The sequence below is a fragment of the Apaloderma vittatum genome, unplaced genomic scaffold, assembly GCF_000703405.1.
Source record: "Apaloderma vittatum isolate BGI_N311 unplaced genomic scaffold, ASM70340v1 scaffold21652, whole genome shotgun sequence".
Lineage (NCBI taxonomy): Eukaryota > Metazoa > Chordata > Aves > Trogoniformes > Trogonidae > Apaloderma > Apaloderma vittatum.
This window is the reverse complement of record NW_009702326.1, coordinates 1-19288: the sequence shown is the minus strand read 5'-3', so window position 1 is coordinate 19288 and position 19288 is coordinate 1. Positions and strand designations below refer to the sequence as shown.

Genomic DNA, 19288 nt, shown 5'->3' with positions numbered 1-19288 from the left:
CTTTATTACAAAATATTAGCTTTCTGGTCCATTTATCATTTTGCCAAAGTTCCTACATAGAAGAAATTTTTGTACTGAAGTAAAATAATTATTCCTCCCGCCAATATACAAGTACCCTTCCAATATTAAGAATGGAACAACTCCAGCATAGACTCATATTCTACAGAAAGTGAGTATCTTGAAAGAATCAATTACTAAAAAACCCACCCTGTTTCTAGCAGAATCAATAAAAGGAAAAATGATTAATGCACATATGCACTCAATTTCAAAAGCACTTTCATAACAATGATCCTCTCAGTGTGCTGCATGACAGCACTAGAATCCAGTAAGAAAGAAACTTGTTTTCTTGTGTTAATATAGATGAATATAGAAACATTTCACTCTGTGTAGGAAATGAACATATGAGCTTCGTAAGAACCCTCCCTAACCACTACATTCTGAGGTCTAGGAAACACTGTAATGGAATCAATTTGTGTTAGCATCTAGCCAGTGAAGCTTAACAGATGTGTTACAATCCCAGAAGCATTCCAATTCTATTAATGTCCTTTTTCATACCATTTAAGCCTCTCAGTTTCTGTTACCATGAGTCTACTAGCTAAGGATGGTCCACTGAAATAAGCAGGGCTTTTAAAAGGCAAAGAAATCCACAGTGGTGCATACTATTAGTGGTTACTAGGTGTCACAGTTAAAGAGAAATCCATGCAGTTTTCTAAGTACAGCTTCTGTATTTGGATTGGGAATATCAGAATCAGGGAAAAAGAGACTGAATCAGTGTTTATGAAGAAGGTAGCTGTGGTTCCTTCTGGAGACAGTGTCAAGAAATGAAGGGGGAGAAAAACCTGCAAAGCAAATAAAAAACTGCATCAACATATCTGAACTTGAATACTAATAGAATTAAAGGTTAAAAAAAGATTCAGACTAACATTTGTCTACCTCACAATTCCTGCCTGCAAATAATGGAATGTGGCATGGGTCAACACTTGGTTATTCAAAGCCCAATTACTCGTAGTAAATGATAAATGGAAGTATCTTAGCACAATCAAGCACTATAACCGTAAAAATAAATCTAATGATTGGGGTAGCTGTTTGAGATAAGGTAGCTGGGCTATCTGCAGAAATCTGCAGAAGAAAATCTTCTTTGCCCTGTTCCATTAAAACATGGGACATTCCTCAGAAAAAAAGGAACTTTCAGAAACACCTGGAAGAGATGAGATGGTATACATTCAAACCAATAAATTACTAAGATACCTAAGAGAAAAGTCTACCCTACTCAGTTTAGTCATTACCAGGACAAGTATCTAAATATTACTATCTTTACTTTTCGTAACACCACAACTTGCAGTCTTGCTCATATTTAAGTACATGTAAATATCCTGATGAATTGCAACCTACATATTGAAGAAAGGCAGAATAAAATGAATTATGCTTAAAAGTATTGTCACAATGAAGGCTCTGCATGAGGCAGAAAAGGTATGAGATCAGTTTCTGTCTTGGCAGGCACTGCCTGAGTTACTGCGGGCAAGCAATTTACTTTATCCATCCCTCAGGTTTCCATCTGCAAAATGAAAGTAATTTTCCTGTTTGGTGGGGTTTTTCTTATGGGGGGTTGTTTTTAAGTATTCTGATATGACGGTAATCTTCATACACTGTGGTGAGGGAGAGACAATAAGAACATGAGTAGTACAAAATAAATACTGTGATAAGACGTAAATTATTACATTTAGTCATGCAAAAGTTAAAATTGAGCTGGGTTATTAAAAACATATTCTCAATTATTTTAATAAGAATATTTATACCTGAAAACCTGGAACAAAACAAACACCTTGAGAATCAACAATACTCCGTGCCATCTTTGCTGTTTCATCTACATTGGTGAAAAGATCTGTAAAGATACGTAAGCCATATGCTTTTATTATTTACTTCAATCTGTTCAGGTATTGCTAAGAGAAAAAAATCTAGAGTTAGACTACTTCTTTTTGTAATATTCTCAAACTACATGTTCTAAGGGAAATGATAACTTCTCTTGCATTTCATATATATCAGTCACATTAAAATAGACCCAAACCCTATTCAGATGAAGACTAAGCTCAAAAGGATCCTTTCATATCTCAGAAATGTTATCTTCTCAAAAGATGCTGTTATCTTCAGCCCAAGCACCAAATCACTAGAAAGTCCTTAATATGTATTACATTTTATCAGGATCCTTAATATTTTTACAAGTGTCTGACATACAAAGGAGGCCCTAACATCACCTCTTTGACAGACACCACTTTTATTCCATGTCTAGCCAGACATCTCCTTTCACAATTTGATAGACACCTCTCTTTAGTTTGTTATTCACTCACATGCAATTCTTGTACTAACACCCAGCTTCTGTAGTTTTAACTAATAAAGTCATTATATAGCCATATAATATGTTTTTACAGAAGACTAGAGGTCTGCTGTAAATAAGAGCTATTGCTTCTTCTTCTCTAAAAAATAAATTCTCCTATCAAAGGTAGATTAGGTTAATCTATCATGGAATCATAGAATGATTTAGGTTGGAATGGATCTCAAAGTTCCTCTAGTTCCAAGCCCCTGCCATGGCAGGGACATCTCGCACTAGATCAGGTTGCTCAAGGCTCCGTCTAACCTGGCCTTAAACACTTCCAGGGACGGAGCATCCACAACTTCTCTTGGCAACCTGTTCCAGTGCCTCACCACCCTCAGGGTAAAGAATTTCTTCCTTCTTGTCTAAACTTAAGACTCTTCCAGCTTACACCCCTTTTCCTATCACTACAGGCCCTTGTAAAAAGTCCCTCCCCAGCCTTCTTGTAGCTCTTTTCAGGTACTGGCAGGCCGCTATAAGGTCTCCCCAGAGCCTTCTCTTCTCCAGGCTGAACAAGCCTAACTCTCTCAGCCTGTCCTCACAGGAGACGTGCTCCAGCCCTCTGATCATCTTGGTAGCCTTCCTCTGGACTCACTCCAGCAGCTACATGTCTTTCTTGTGTTGGGGGCTCCAGAGATAATCTAGCTCAATTTGTCTTGAAAAACTCGTAACATACTAGGAGTTTTAATTTACCTCTGCAACCTCCATTAATTTGTTTGATAGCTTTGGATTCTACTGTGCCTCAACTAATAAGCCTAAATCACAACTTTTCTTTCTTGTTGTATTTGCTACTATTGAACTCCTATGCCAGGAGAGAAAATGAAAAAAAAATAAGTAAGATCAACTTCACCTTGAAATCACACATGCTACTTTTCCAAAATTCTTAAAAGTGATCTGATCCCACTAAAAGAAGCCCATCAAACTATTTGTCTTGCTGCAGAAATCCCTAATTCCAAACCTTTACCACTATTATATGTATCATCATCATCCGCATTGAGCCTCTCTATCCTTACTGAGGTCGTTAGCTTACCTTGTGTTTTGGCCCAATTCTTTCTGTACAGTGAAAGTTTTACCTTTCTCTTTATTCGTAGAAGTGATTAAAGTTTCTGAATTCTGCTTCTCTGCAATTGTATTTCCACAAAATAAAGGTCTTACTTATTAGAGAGTTGAAAGCAGCATGCTTATTTTTATCTCCCTCTAAAACTTTCACAGTTTTTGCCTGTGGTAACAGCTGTAGGTCATGTCCATTTTACCGGCTAACTAAAAATCCTTTACACTTTACACATTTTAAGTACAGGGAAGTTCCATATGACTAAGTATCCATTTTAAGTATGGAATTTGAAGTAGTAAGCTTATATATCTACCACTGATCCTTCATAGAACCATAGAATAGTTTGAGTTGGAAGGGATCTTTAAGTTCATCTTGCTCCAATTCCCCTGCCATGGGCAGGGACACCTCCCCCTAGACCAGGTTGCTCAAAGCCCCACATACTTATATCTGCAACACTGACCTGTATATCAAGTAATCCCTCAAAAGACTAGTGGCTGTTATTCTCTAGGCTTAGTTAAAAACTGAATGATGAAGACCTCAGGACCAATTTGAGTCATACTTAATCTTTAAGTGCACATACTTGACCATGTATATGCACATACACACTGTAAGTTGACTACTTAAATTTGGAATTTTGTGGTGAGCTACACTTCAGGAAAACCATTCCCAGATAACCCAAAGTTTGAGCCACTAATTCCTTTTTTGTATCCTTGTAAAAGTGTACTAAATTTCTAAGTAAACTAAGTAAACAGTTTATTAGAATGCTCAGAATGGTTGTCCTATAAATAATCAGTCGTTTTGAAGATCGGTTACTCTAGAGCTTTATTTTTATTAAGTCTTGTGTTGAACTGGAATGCAAATCTTTCCATTATGCAATAGTCACAGCCAAAAGGCACATTATTTCTATGTGAAGCAATATATGCAAGTTCCTTTAAAAAATACAGTCCTTCAGATTATTTTCATATAACTGTTATTAATTCTGAGATGTACAGCTAGAGATCTCTCAAAAACAGTGTAAATGCAGTGCAATACTGCATTTACAATCATGCTACCTAGAAGTAAGAGGCAGTCAATTTCTGTGCTTCTCCTCAACTAGAAGTTCAAGTTCAAATACGCTTGAACAGCACACATCTAACTTCAGACAGGTCTCCTTTACACTGTTTCTATTCAAGTCTGGATACCAGTGGCATCAGGACGTTTGTCATGCTCAAGAGAAATCAAGTGAGGAGTCAACGCTTCAGGAAAATAAAAGCCTACATCGGTCAGAAGGTAGAGTCTGAAAAGGAGATGATTGTGCAGACCAAACTTGCTGCAGTAAACGTACTCAGCAGAGAACTTACTAATGATACTGTGTATTTTCCGCTGTCCAAACCAGGTAGGCTAGTTTTTTCAACTATGGATAATAAACCTCAGCCCAGTAACATAACTATTTCTTAAGTAGTAATATAATTTATCCTCTATAAAATTAAAAAAAACCTACTTACTTATATCCTGAGCCCATTTTATGGCAGTGCCAACGTCTGACATACAGCCTTCAGTTAGGTAAACAACTTCTTCCCCAATCTTCCAACCAATCAGTGGATACAGTTCTTATTTTCCATGAAACAAAACAAAGCACCTAGTTAATTTACATTAAATGTTTCCAGAAAAACATATACAAGCACTCTCCACAATAAACCCAATTGAAAAAAAATAGTTTTTATTAAATTCCTTTGCAGAAATCAAGCTAAAAAAAAGTCACTGATAGACGTTAAATGTATTGTTTAAAAATTTAGTGATGGGATTACAAGAGACTCAAACAACAGTTTGTTAAACCAAAGTTAACCTAAAAAACCCAAACACACATCACTACCAAATCACAAAAATCCCCCCACTTTAAGCTAAAAAGAAGAGCTATCAGCACTTACTTTTTTTTGGTAATATGATAAGAGATTGTATATACTTAAAAATTTATCTGTATTTTCCTATTTGTTTTACATCTATCTCGTTTTCCCCAATGGTTTCTAGAAGTTAAAATTTACTTCCCTAAAACATTAAACATGAAGGCTGGGCGGGTGGGAAGTACAAACACTAAACCAGACATCTGTACACACACAAAACAAGCAACACAAACTTAGAACATAGGTCTTATTCACAGAAGAGGATGGAAGTGATATGAATTATTCCTCAATATGCAATGCCTCCTCACATAAACAGCAAAAAATAAAAAAGTTTCACGATTTGCCTGTCTTTGTCCAGTTAATTACAGCATTTTACCTGTAAGTTTGCCTAATATAAACAACACAAGAAACACCCAAACTCATTAAAAATAACTGCTGACAGATATACTTTGTCTATAACCACAAAAGATGGAACACTTCTATAACTTATGGCTTACATGATGGGATTTGCAGGAAGATATGATTTCCAAATATTTCTGGCTTTGCAGTGACTAAAAAAAAGTAAATCTATGACTTCGATTTTTTTTTTTCCTTTTTTCTCAGAAGAAAGGTGGAAATAATTGGGCAAACTGCCAGTTTATATGAAAAACCAGTATAGCATCATTCAGAGAGCTGTCTGCTTGAAGGTACTATTACATTAGAAATAAACAGCCAATAATGAGGATAAACCTGACTATTTGTTCTCCCCTTTGCTCCCCCACAGGTATGCTGAAACCTTCACAACACAAAGGGGACATACTACTTAAAACTGTCGGTGTGAACAAAAAAACCTTCTTGTTTGATATTTGTATTAATAATAACACAGCATGAAAGTACTACAGAGCACTGCTTTTAATGCTAAAGCAAAAGGACTTTGACTCTGTTATCTAGATGACCAGCAGATGTTCTCCTGCACTACAGCTGGACAAACGATTTTTGGATCACTTGACAAGAACCTAAGCATTCAGTGGCCAACAAAAACTTCACCCAAGCCAAATACAGTAACTCTTGGACTCGGTGTGGGTTAGATGAGTGGACAGTGAGGTGGATGGAGAGCTGACTGACTGACAGAGCTCAGAGGGTCGTGATCAATGGTGTGGGGTCGAGTTGGAGGCCTTTAACCAGCAGTGTTCCCCAGGGGCCAGTACTGGGTCAGATCTTATTCAACATATTCATCAGCGACCTAGACCAGGGGACAGAGCATATTCTCAGAAAGTTTGCTGATGATACAAAACTGAGAGGTGTGACTGACACACCAGAGGGCTGTGCTGTCATCCAGTGTGACCTGGACAGGCTGGAGAGTTGGGCAGAGAGGAACTGAATGAGGTTCAACAAAGGCGAATGCAGGGTCCTGTACCTGAGGAGGAACCACTCCATACATTAGTATAGACCAGGAATAGACCTGCTGGAAGGTAGCCCTGAGGAGAAGGAGCATGGAGTCCTGGTAGACAGTAAGTTAACCATGAGCCAGCAACGTGCCCTTCTTGCCAAGAAGGCCAGTGATATCCTGGCCTGCATTAAGATGAGTGTGGCCAGTAGCTCAAGAGGGGTCATCCTCCCCCTCTATTCTGCCCTGGTGAGGCCACATCTGGAATACTGTGTCCAGTTCTGGGCTCCTGAGTTCAAGAGGGACAGGGAACTGCTGGAGAGAGCCCAGCGGAGGGCAACAAAGATGACTCGGGGGCTGGAGCATCTCTCTTACGAGTAAAGGCTGAGAGAGCTGGGACTGTTTAGCCTGGAGAAAAGACTGGGAGGAGACCTTATCAATTTATATAAATATCTAAAGGGTGAGTGCAAGAACATGAAGCCAGACTCTTTTCAGTATTGCCCAGTGGTAGGACAAGAGGCAATGGGCACAAGCTCGAACACAGGAATTTCCATCTAAATATAGGGAAAAAATTTCTTTGCTGTGAGGATGACAAAGTACTGGAACAGGCTGCCCAGAGAGGCTGTGTAGGCTCCTTCTCTGGAGATAATTCAAAACCCACCTGGATGCAATCCTGTATAATGTGCTCTAGGCAACACCGCTTTCGCACAGGGGTTGGACTAGATCATCTCTGAGGTCCTTTCCAACTCTGACCATTCTGCAATTCTGTGACTGAAGAAAGTACCCAGTCTTTATGAGAGCCTGCTCAGAACTCAAGAGATCATGGGTAATGCAACAAAGCTAAACGAGTCCCAATAACGAAAGGACCAGAAAAGCAGCAGAAGGGTTAGGGATTCTCTCTGCTTTCTCAAGGTGACTTTGCTGATATACAAGTCTGCCTCAGAGAATCATCTCCAGTTTGCTTGCCTGTGTCTAGAAGAGTGATATGGTAGTACTAGTGGAATTGCAGAAACTTGGTTAGTGCTGGAGGCACTCAGGTGCTTACAACAGAAAACAATCAGCAGCATCTATTTAGATCAAAGTTTGTATTTGTCTCCTGAAAGGAAAAAGTGATACACATATCTCCATATCATTGGTTCAGGTCCCCCTTACAATCTTTATTTTCTACCAAAGGTGAAGTTGCAGAGACATAAGACCAAACAATACACTAAGCCAGAATTCCTAGTTGAGGACAGCTAATTAGGGATAGAGAAGCTTGTCAGGTGGCTTTCCTAAAGACGCCCACAACAGAGTATCTGGTAGTGTAACATAATCTACCTCTAGGGCATGGATCAACATGACACTTGGCATGATCAGAATTAGGAAGAACTATTAGACTTCTGAAGAGACGTTTTAAACATATACAACATGCTTCCACTATTGAATTGTGAGAAGTGCTCGTCTTGAAGGAACTATTTTTTTTTAAACTGTCATATATAGCAACTAAATGTAGACCAGAAACTAGAACAGCAGCTAATGAATAGCTCACACAAGGATGCTGAAAGGATCCATCTTGCAGTCTTAATTACATATGTCAACTTTAAACACTGAACATACTACATTTCATGCTCAGGGCACCAAGAAAGCTAGATACTTAACCTGTCCTACTAACCATACCACAACAGCCAAAGAACACAGGGGAAATAATTTTAACAGATGTAAGAGTCTAAAGCAGTAAAGATTTCACAGCACTGCCTTAAAGATTTCAACTGTAACAGATCATAACAGTGAAGTATGTTCTCAAAAGAAAACAACATGGAAAAAACCTTACAGCATGTTTTTGCTACTACATTTCCACAGGCTACATACATATAATTCTCTAAGTGAAGTATCATCATAATGACCTTGTTAGCCTAAAAAGCATTTGAATTCAGAGGGAATTCAATGCCTACGTTACTCGGTATTTGTCATGGTCCTTCCGGATTGTAGCTGCTAGAAGTCTCCCTTAGCACACTGCTGTCCTCCTCCCCAGCCCCACCCTCCCATTTTAAACTGTAGGCTTCCCAAAATTAGTAACTCTTCAGAAATATGACAGAGAGAGAGATATTATACATGTGAATTTACTTCAGTATTGCCTGTGGCTCTCTTGAGAAATAGCCATCTATGGCAAATTAACAAGCTTGACAGAAAAATACTGGGGAGCCCATGTCCAGTTTATTAAAAGAAAACTAATAATTGTTAATCCTGCATTATCTCAGTTCAGGTACTTCAAAGCAAGAGAGGGAACTCACAGAGATCCACTGGAGCATTCTTGTATGGTATAATACTGTTACCAAGAAGAACAGGTGAAGGGAAACAAAAACAAAGGAGGTATACAGGTAGCAGACATAATTACTAGTGATATTACTTAAATTCTCTTCTTGAGAAGCATATTTCAGTATAACCAACATCTGTATTTCTAATAAATACTTCCACAGCCATCTTTTCTGAAAACACTTCCAATCTGGTTTCCTACAGCTAAAGACAGAAGGAAAAGCATATCCTTATTTTATCCCTTTTTGTACCCTCATCAACAATAGCTGTCAAGTAATGTGAAAGACTCTATATCTTACCTCTCTGTGATGCAAAGAGATGCTCTCCAGTATTCACATTCCAGAAACCACCTGTTCCCATTGTCAGTTTAACATCTCCTGGCTGAAAGCAGCATTCTCCAAACATAGCTGACTGCTGATCAGCTACCTGCCACACCAACAAAAACAACAGGACAAGTTAGCTACCAGTTATGAACCTAAGATGCCGCTGGATTTTAAAATACCATTACAAACACTTTGGAGTTCTGAATACAAATCACCATTCAGAGAGGAACTGAGAATTAAAAGAGAGCCTGTATACACCTTCTAGAGCTTTTGCAGGCCATGCCAACAGTCCGCTTTATCACTAGAATCAAATTACACCAGGGTTGGACACAACATGAACACCTGTAGTACTGCTTGCAACACTGAAAAATATGCTATGGAAACTAAGAAATATTTTATGGTTTAGTTTTTGACAAGGATAAATGGAACATCTGCAATCCCAGGGAGCAGAACAGAGTAGCTTGGCTTAAATTCCTCTTCCCCCAAATAGAAATCTGAAGTTTTGAGGTCCCACTTTTCTTTTTCCCTGCCCTTCCTGTACCAAATTATTCCATGCTCAATTTTTCAGCAATAATGATGGTAATTAAATGTATTTACTTATGTTTGTACCTTGGTGAAACAGTAAATTTGCAGACAAATGGAGTCTACGATTCTTTAAAAATAGCAGGAGAAACTCAAGTTAGCTAGTGACATTTTTTCCATTTAGCTCAACTCAAGCAAATATTTCTAGAAGTCATCACTTCATAAAAATAGTAATTTTTCTGATCCAGATCTTAACTACTGAGGCAAGACAATGTTATTTGCCATTTATTTTTAGTGCAAAAAAAAGAAATAAAAGGTACTACAAGTGGATTTTTGCCCAGAGAAGTTTTGGATGTCCCCTCCCTGGAGATGCTGAAGGCCAGGCTGGATGGAGCTCTGGGCAACCTGCTCTAGTGGAAGGTGTCCCTGCCCACAGTAGGGAAGCTGGATTAGATGACCTCTAAGGTCCCTTCCAACCTAAGCCATTCTATGACCTATAAACAAATACTCTTACATTTGTCAAGCCCCACTCTTACGTGAGGTCAAGCCCCAATCGACCCCACTGCACAAGTTTATATAGAACAACTGATATTAAGCCAGAGTTTAGAGTAGAACTCAGCTCTGTTAAGTCCCACATTCAGTACTTAACCATTTGGTCATCTAACCGTAACAGATCTCAACCTCTACAATTCCCGTCCTGCTCCTATCTCCTCCAACCAATTCTATCTGTAGTTAAGTCATAGAGAAGGAATAGAGAAGACTTACTTGTTTAATAAGTATTAAATCAAAGCTGGATAAAAAAGAATATAGGTACAAATATATAGATTTAAATAAGAAAACTTACCACTGCCATTATTGGAATAGATACCCCAAATATTTCAGAATCAGATGATCCGAAGCTGAAGCTTAAAACAAGTGTTACGGGAAAACATCAGAATGCTAAATTGACCTTTTTGTTAAAACAAAATCTATACACACATGGCCTGGGTCTTCATCACATATGAAAGGTAATGCTACAGATTTATTTTAAAGAAAGCATTAGAACTGTCAGTAAAAATAATGTTTTGCATGCAGTGTAAAAAAAGTACATCTGCATATAAAAATATTTTTTTCCATATCTATATATTACTTTGCCTGTGCAGATTATATAGTATTTTTCAAAAGGTAATTAATGAAACAGTTATAAACTTTTGACTATGTCTTCATGATTACCTTGTGTCTTTCACTGGTGGATAAATAGACATCGGAATGGAAAGCAAATTACACAAAGTGGGGTTCCAACATTTCTGAAATAATACAGAAAATATAAAAATGTAAGTAACTCTCTGAAGCACCATAAACAACTTTTTTTGGAACAGCACATACCGTAAAGGGTTCAAAAACACCTGTAGCACTGGCATTTGAGTAATCTGTAGCATACACAGAACCTACCATAAAAAACAAGAACAAAGTAAGATTTTAGATATTCAAATATTTGAGTGATTTTCAACATGCATTTTCTTAAAACATCTCTGTGGTTCCATGAATTATAAACTGAGCATCTAAATACAAAGTCATGTTGATACAACGAGCACACAGGCTTTACCTGCCACTCACTATAATGTTTATATATTAATTACCCTTACAAAACTGGCTAGAGGAGAGCCAGTACTTTCTGCATATACCCCACTGACTACATCACTGCCTAACATAACCTGTCCAATTGCTGAGGCATTAGCCCTCAGAACAGAAACATGTAATTCTTCCACATTTGTAACCACCTTTTGCTCTTTTGCTTTCACAGGTACTTTTATTCAATTAAGGCAAATTAGTTCTAGTAGTCCTCTTCAGATATTAAATGCCTAAAAGGTTGACTACACTGAACAATTATGTTCCTTTTCTGATTACCTTTCCAGACAGGCCCAAAGAATAATTAATTCAAATGTAATTTTTTTAAAACAGTAAATATATTACAAGATTAATCAATCATAAAAAAGCACAAATTGCAAAAAAAAAGTCATTTAATTTTGTATCAGTGACAATCATGAACATCATTACTTAGATTCCAGTATGCTTTATTAGTAGTTAAGAGGAAACATAACATTCACCTTTAGTCAATCTATACACTAACCACGTGTCGACTGTTCCAAAGCAGCAGTTTTTTTTTTTGGCAGCTTCTTCAGCCTGGGAACAAATACACATACAATAAAGAAGTATTTACAACTGGGTACAATACAGAGGTACGTATTTCCTGACTTCTTTTCACATTTTCTTTGTGGTTAATGACAGCGTCCCCCAAAAGTAAGTCTCTGATCACCAGTTTTTCTTCTAAAAAGGGTCAGTTTGCTATATAAGTAATATTATTCTACAGTTCACGCTCCTAACAAGAGAATAAGCACAGTTCCTTACAACTGCTGCTAAGGAAAGAAAAGCAACTAACCTTCTGTAGTGATATCAGACCCTTAAGAAAGGAAACTTTATAGTCACAATTTTAACAGTGGTGAAGGGGTGGTGAATAAAGAACACAAGCTCCTGCACACAACACTTAAAAAAAAAAGTAATAGAAGTACAAGTAATAAGTGCATTTTAAAGTATATGTTTGACAACAATGAAGACGGAGCCATTGTTTTCAGTTTACAGTGTCTGTGAATAGTTCAAAATATTATTTTCACTGGGATCTTTTTCACCTTTAAAATGGGAAAATCATCTAATTTCCATTAACTGATAATGTGTACAACTACAGAATTAATAGAAAGAATATACAAAGTAATTCACTCAAAATGCAACTGAATGCATTATTCTCTGTAATTAAGAGCCACAAATTTTTGAGCTTCTTGGTTTGACAGTCACATTTTAAGTATCAGTGCCTAACAAAACGTGAGGACATTCATCTCACACTGAAAACTCAGCAGCTACATAACCTTCAATTCTATAATCCTCCAGATTCACACCTCATTTTCAACAGGTACAACTAAAACACGCCAGTAAAAAAATTATACTTGATCTTCTCAGTAGTTAGCTCACTAACAGAAAATACTAGACAAAACTCAAAAAATTTCAGGGTTTCTTTATATAGGGTAGAAAATGGATGGTAACATTTTCTTCAAAAGTGACTTGAAAATAAACACACAACATAGAATAAAGTTATAAATAAAATGGAAGGAAACACAGAAAATAATAAGGACTAGAGCAATAAATACAGCAACAAATAGCTCAGTGCTCATTAGTCCATTCGATTATTCCAGCACAACTACACTACAACAAAATGCAAAATGAATTGTGGTGTTTGATTGGCCAGTATGATATTATTAGTGAAATCATAAACACTGGAATAACACAGAGTAAAAAGATAAGAGTGTCAGCTGAAAATAAACACAAGTGTCACACAAAACTAGAGTAAAAACAACTTTAAAACAAAGTACAAAATATTATATCAAGGGAAATAAGGTTACTTGACTACGCTTCTTATGCATGAAGAAAATTTTTTACTACTATATATTTCAAGAATTAGAGGAAAAAGTTGCATAAATATTTAAGTAGCCAGCTTTGATTGTTAACATAGTTAAAAGTCTTTCATTCTGGTTCTTTTGAGGAGAAGAACGAGCACGACAAAACTTACGCAGTTACAGCCAACCTAAGTCACCAGCCATTACTATGACTTAAGAAAGTTATTATTTTTCCCTTTTCAGCTTACCTCATGGATGTTTTTAAAAACCCATGACAACTTCATAGAAGTTTGCTGTGTTGAAAAAGTAAGAAAACTTGGTGCCAAATATCGATCATTCCCAGTCAAGAAATGAAGCACCGTAAAAATAACATGGATTACCTGTTTCAAAAGAAAACAGTTACTTAATCTTTAATCTCTCCCTTTAAAAGTTTCTAATCAATTATTTTAAAGGATGACAACACAGATTAAAGCTCCTGACATTAGATTCAGAAAGCTAAAATTCTGTTATAGAATCCTTACATAGGGTTCCAACAGAGAGCCTTCCCACAACAAATACCACAGGAAAAAGCAGTTGCACTAAGCAAGTCTGTTCTACTGACTTCTGCTGACACCTTGAGAGAGACTACTCTGCATTACAAAGATGTCACCTATATAGGCACAATGCATGATGTGGCTGCCAGCATTACATACTGTTATTTCAGTGACAGTTCTCCTACAGCAGAGAGGCTCAATCATGTTTTTATAGCTTAAGCAAAATTTAATCATTAACAAGTTTACATTTGCAAAAGAAGTCAGTGGCAAAACCAAGAATTTAACTTCTTAAGGGGAGAATGCTAGTTAGTTTCCACTTAAAAGGAAATCTTTCTCTTCTAAAGCACAAGCCAAAGGCAGCATAAAACACACCTTCTATAGATCATCTAAGCAAAGAGTACATTAAAAACCCATCAAACAAAACCCCCAGCACACTGAAAACCAAGAACTACCTACATCCAAAAATTATGCTGTAGCAGTGTTAACATGCAACATTTTAATACAACAGAGAGACTAAAAAGTAAGAAAATGCCTGCTAGACCTACAGCTACCTTTTCCCTAAATTACCTTCAGCCTATCAGCATGCATATTTTCTTGGTACTATCTTCCAGACTACTCTTACTAACTTAAATGCTTTTAGGCCACAGTATATCCTATTAACAGAAGACTTGCATTATTTCATAGATTGACATTACTCTTCATAAAAATTAAACAAGTTCTAGTATGTCCAAGCTGTATGTACCTTAGCATAGCTTTACCTTTAGCAGAAGGGACTTATTCCAGGAATTCACAAGCTCAGCACTTCTTAAGTCTTGCCAACTTATGAAATTATGAAAAGGTTTCCCTGTCCTCCTGAAAAACAGTATTTGAACATTCCTATTTAAAACTACAGAACATCATTGCCCCAAAAATGCAAAATTATTCACTATTTCCAATCAGGACACTTCACACTAGGTCAGTTCCTAAAAAAAGTGCACATCCTCGTGGTGGATTTGAGCATTAGTAAAAGGTATGCTGACATTCTGCATGTGAGACTTCTCACCAGAATTACAAAATACTTACGTATTCATCTCTTCCAAAGTACTAAGAATAAAACAAAAATGAACATACACTTATCAGCTGAACTGCTGTAAGGTGTGGCTGTACAAACACAAGAGAACATGAGTGACTAACATTTGTTGCTTTTAGGTTGTGATTTGAATGAGTTCAACATTTCTATAGTCTGCTTCCATCCAGTCTATGAATACAAATTAATAAAAGTTCATTTTATATAACACACAATATACATACTTGTGCCACGTAATGAAAGTTGCTCTCTGTGTTGAGATGCCAAGACCAGCAACTTGCCTCATGTGAAGTCCTGCAGCTAAAAAACAAGAACAAACCACACCAAAAAAAGTATTTATTTGAAGAAACAAACAAAAGTACAACTTTTCTAATATAACTAAAACCTATGAAATACTTAGGAAATTAGTAAATTAAAAGAATATAAATCTTTACAGACTGCCCAATGACATGACTAGAGCAGTCGAATACTAGAGAACTCCTGAGTCAGACGATTGGTCCCAAAGCAGGTAAATAAATCTATGTATTTCACAAAAGCAGTGTGGCACACTGACCCTTTCCACCTTTTGAAAGACTTGCTGACGCTACTTGAACAATCCCAGACAAAGACAGGCAGGTTACATACGCCCATATAATCAATTGCAATATGCATTTCACATGGATGAATGTAAATTAAAGCAAATAGAGGAAGTACCTCTACAAACTTATGGAAAGAAATCCCATAAAGAAACAAAACTAGACTGACTGAGTAAGCAGTAAAGAAATTAATATCAACATTCAGTACAAGGGTGGCAAGACTCTGGACTAGATTGCCCAGAGAGGCTGTGGGTTCTCCCTCCCTGGAGGGGTTCAAGGCCAGGCTGGACGGAGCCTGGAGCAGCCTGGTCTAGTTGAGAGGCGTCCCTGCCCATGACAGGGAGGTTGGATTAGATGATCTTTAAAGTCCCTTCCAACTTAAGACATTCTATTATTCTAAGATTTTTCACATCACTTTGATAATGACATGACTCACTTTAAATACTCAAGCAATCTTTCAAAATTCTTAAGAACAAATTTGTTTAAACCATGTATCACTGAATGCAATAAACTGTACTTGAAATTCATAAGTATAAAAATGTACATTTAAGTATACACCTTACCTTCATATAATTGTTTCAGAATATTTTTCTAATATAACCGTAAATAATTAAATATGTTCACAGCCAATTTCAAAGCAGCTCTAGTCAGCTTCCCAAGTACATTGACATGTACTTCCGAAAGCAAAATTATGTGAAAAAATTATAGATTAAGAAATTCCACTAAAATAACAGACTACTTGTTTTGTCTAAAGCACTGTTACTGTGAAGGGCTCTCAGTTCCACTGCCTGAACAAATCACAGGTTAAGTATGCCCTCCTCATACATGTTCTTATGTTAACTTTCATGTGCAAAGTTACACATTTGAGTAACCATATACTGTAAACTCTAAAATCCAGAGCCTCTAAGTGACAATTACAGAAGGAGTTTCATAGAGGAAGGACATGTCTTGCTCTGCCAACCGCTATATGTGCTTCTGCACCTTTCCTTATACTGGTGTCTGCCTTCACGGAGGCAGTGGTATCAAGGCCCTCAACCAGCTGAAAATTAAATCAGTGCTTTCACATGACTACCTGCTCCAATAGCCTGTATACATGCTGCTGGTGGTGCAAGTGTACAGGAGGAGGATCTGAGAGTGTGTGGCTGGAGAACAGCAGTATTTCTATTTCAGGAGCAGCTGGATCTAAACTGAAGGCAAAGACACACCAATACTACCACAGTTCATTACAGATATTTTTCAGCTAAACTTCTGGAAGGGTTGAAATGGTACCAGAGAGAGCGAGAAGGGTGGGACCAGGCAGCTAGGAGTTTCCACCTTTAATCAGTACTGAACTGATATAGCTCATCCACCCACGCAGGGAATCACATGTTTCAGCTTCACGAGGCCTTGTAAACTGAGGTGTTCCTATGCTGCTGGCACCACACCCTCGCTTGCGCTGGCAGAAACACTGATGAAGCTCTACTAGCATAAACAACCGCACCGTGATTAGTCTCAGGAAACTGCTCTGGACTTGAAATAATCCTGCAAAAAAGCAGGGTGGGACTGTTTCATTTGAAGGCCGTGTGGGCTTATGCTCACTTATATTACACAACTACTTAAAAATGATTTGCTAACAGTATGATCAACTTGGCCACAAGAAGAGCTTCCTTTTTTATAACTAGATGAAAAATCTTGCTTTCTAATTTGCCCAACAGAATGGAAGTGGAAGAAGCTAATGAAGTCTTTAAAGGTTGAAGTGGCATTATCATTCTTGTGACAGAACAGTTGTGGCTCCTAAGAAAACAGACCAAGAGCCCAAGATAATCAGCTGCAGCTTACACCCGGTAATGGTAACTTTCCCTGTCCCCTCGACTGCCTTCCAAAGGAAGAGAGAAGAACAGTTTTGCCTTGAGCCAGGCTTGGAGGCAGGGCAACACATGGAGACCAAAGTGCAAGAGGAGCTGAACAGCAGGAACTTTAGGCACTGAATGAAAGAGTACGATGCACACACACAAGACAAGAAGGCTGGGGCACCATGCAAAAGTGAGCTGGGGACAGCTGACAGATCAACATAGCATCAGCATATCACAGAAGGATCAGGGGGCCGGTTAACTCAGTGGTTTGAGCACGGTGCTGGCAACAAGGACCAACACCGAGGTTGCGGGTTCGATTCCCGCTCGGTCCCCATGTGTTGCCAGGTCTAGTCGAGAGGTGGCGTCCCTGCCCAAAACAGGGAGGTTGGACTAGATGATCTCTAAGGTCCCTTCCAGCCTAGGCCATTTTATGATTCTATGATCACAGAATGCTATAGATGGTATACCATATACAGATGGCATACCATCATGGGAAAGCTGTGAGAGTTATAGAGTAAGAACATGGTTAGACCAGCATCTAGAAATGGGTGAAAAATGCCATCAGAAGTTTAGCAGAAAAAGGAATTTAGTGTGTTTAGTGCGTGGAGTACTAGGAAATTCTAGGCTAAAGTACAAACAGGAAAGAATGATAAAACAGAAAGCAGATGGCAAAAAATTATTTTGAATGGGAAAAGTATGAATATCACATTGTAATTTAGCAAGCAAAACTATGCAGCATCCTGCTTTCATTCTCTCATACACTTACACTCACACAGAGCAGCAATTGGAAGGGTAAACAAGCCTACTCTGTTTGTATACAAAGGCATCTAGAGGAAGGAAGACAGACACTGGAGAAGAATACATATACAAAAAGCTGGGACAACAAGGTGCTTTCACTGACATGTAAACTGAGTGTGCATAGTGCTTCTGTTTCGACTTCAATCCTAATCTGGCCCACTAAAAGAAAAAAGTAAGCCAAGTGTACTATTTTACATAATGATTGAATAGGTCTTGTAGGCCTGTGCACAGTGATGAATCTTCAGTACTTAAAAAAAAAATTTTTGTTATCTAATTAACTAATTTTACTCATTTTGAGTAACTAATTAACTTCTTAAACTGTATAAGCCATTACCTTGTACAGCCTCTTTTATTACACCAACAAACTGACTCCACAGCAATTCTGGATCTAATTCAACCCAGCCAGGACGAGGATAAAGCGATTTCACCTGTTCACAAAACGACACATAGCACTGTTATAATTCCTAGTTCACAGGAACTAGCATTCTTGTGAAAGTTTGTGCAAATACATTTGATTTTCCAAATTTTTGTTCTTAATTTTCTGAATCTACTGCAAGAGGAGAAGCAATAGGGCTTGCTGTTTTCAAAACACGGTTGAATATGGGAGTGTGATGTCTAAAAGACTCCATTCAGAGGGAATGCAAAAGAAGCACAAGCTGGCAGGAACCGGGGAGCCTGTAAACCTCTTTTGGGCCTCCAAACTGGAAGCCAGGTTTCTCAGAGAACCTTTTGGCTCCAATGCTGGACTCTGATGTCGATGACTCTGAGCAGCTCACTACCAGCACGGCAGAGCAGGCTCGGGGTCAGCTGCCAGATGGGCTTCTACCAAGAGGGAGCGTCAGCTCCACAGAGAACGTCCCCTTCCACTCCCAAAAATCCACCAGATTTCTTACACTTCTAGCTACACCCTTTCCACTGCAGGAGCTAACAATAAAAAATTAACTCTGGAGCTTATCTTGATCCCAGAATCATGAGCCATGCCAACCAAAAGCAGCCTGAGATTTGTTTTGAAATTGACACCTTATTAAACAGCACTCTCACGTAAAAAGGCGCATGTAAACGCAAGTGCTACCCAAGTCTCAATTATGCCCTACTAACAAGTCATTCTGCTGTTTCCTGGTTCCAGCTAAACGGAACCAGCTCTGCTTCGTGATTTTTGCTTCTCCGTTCAGTCTCTTCCCAGAGGCTGCGCCTTATGCAGAGCGCGGCCGTTTCTGCCGGCAGGAGCTGTGCCGGCAGGTGTCGCCGCTGCTGGCA

General features: G+C 38.1%; 1 protein-coding gene across 1 annotated transcript in view; it reads right to left on the bottom strand.

Moving 5' to 3' along the window:
• GK5 (glycerol kinase 5 (putative)) overlaps nt 1-18459 on the bottom strand; it is a 29636-nt gene extending 11177 nt beyond the window's left edge. The window contains exons 1-11 of the mRNA XM_009864239.1: nt 18366-18459; nt 15051-15126; nt 14519-14612; nt 13476-13607; nt 11890-11965; nt 11168-11229; nt 11015-11088; nt 10647-10707; nt 9257-9383; nt 4904-5008; nt 1797-1882 (exon numbers count right to left, since the gene is read on the bottom strand). Coding sequence (XP_009862541.1) covers nt 1797-1882; nt 4904-5008; nt 9257-9383; nt 10647-10707; nt 11015-11088; nt 11168-11229; nt 11890-11965; nt 13476-13607; nt 14519-14612; nt 15051-15112 — 879 coding nt within the window. The 5' untranslated portion in view covers nt 15113-15126; nt 18366-18459. The remainder of the gene's footprint in view (nt 1-1796; nt 1883-4903; nt 5009-9256; nt 9384-10646; nt 10708-11014; nt 11089-11167; nt 11230-11889; nt 11966-13475; nt 13608-14518; nt 14613-15050; nt 15127-18365) is intronic.
• Nucleotides 18460-19288: the final 829 nt, after the last annotated feature.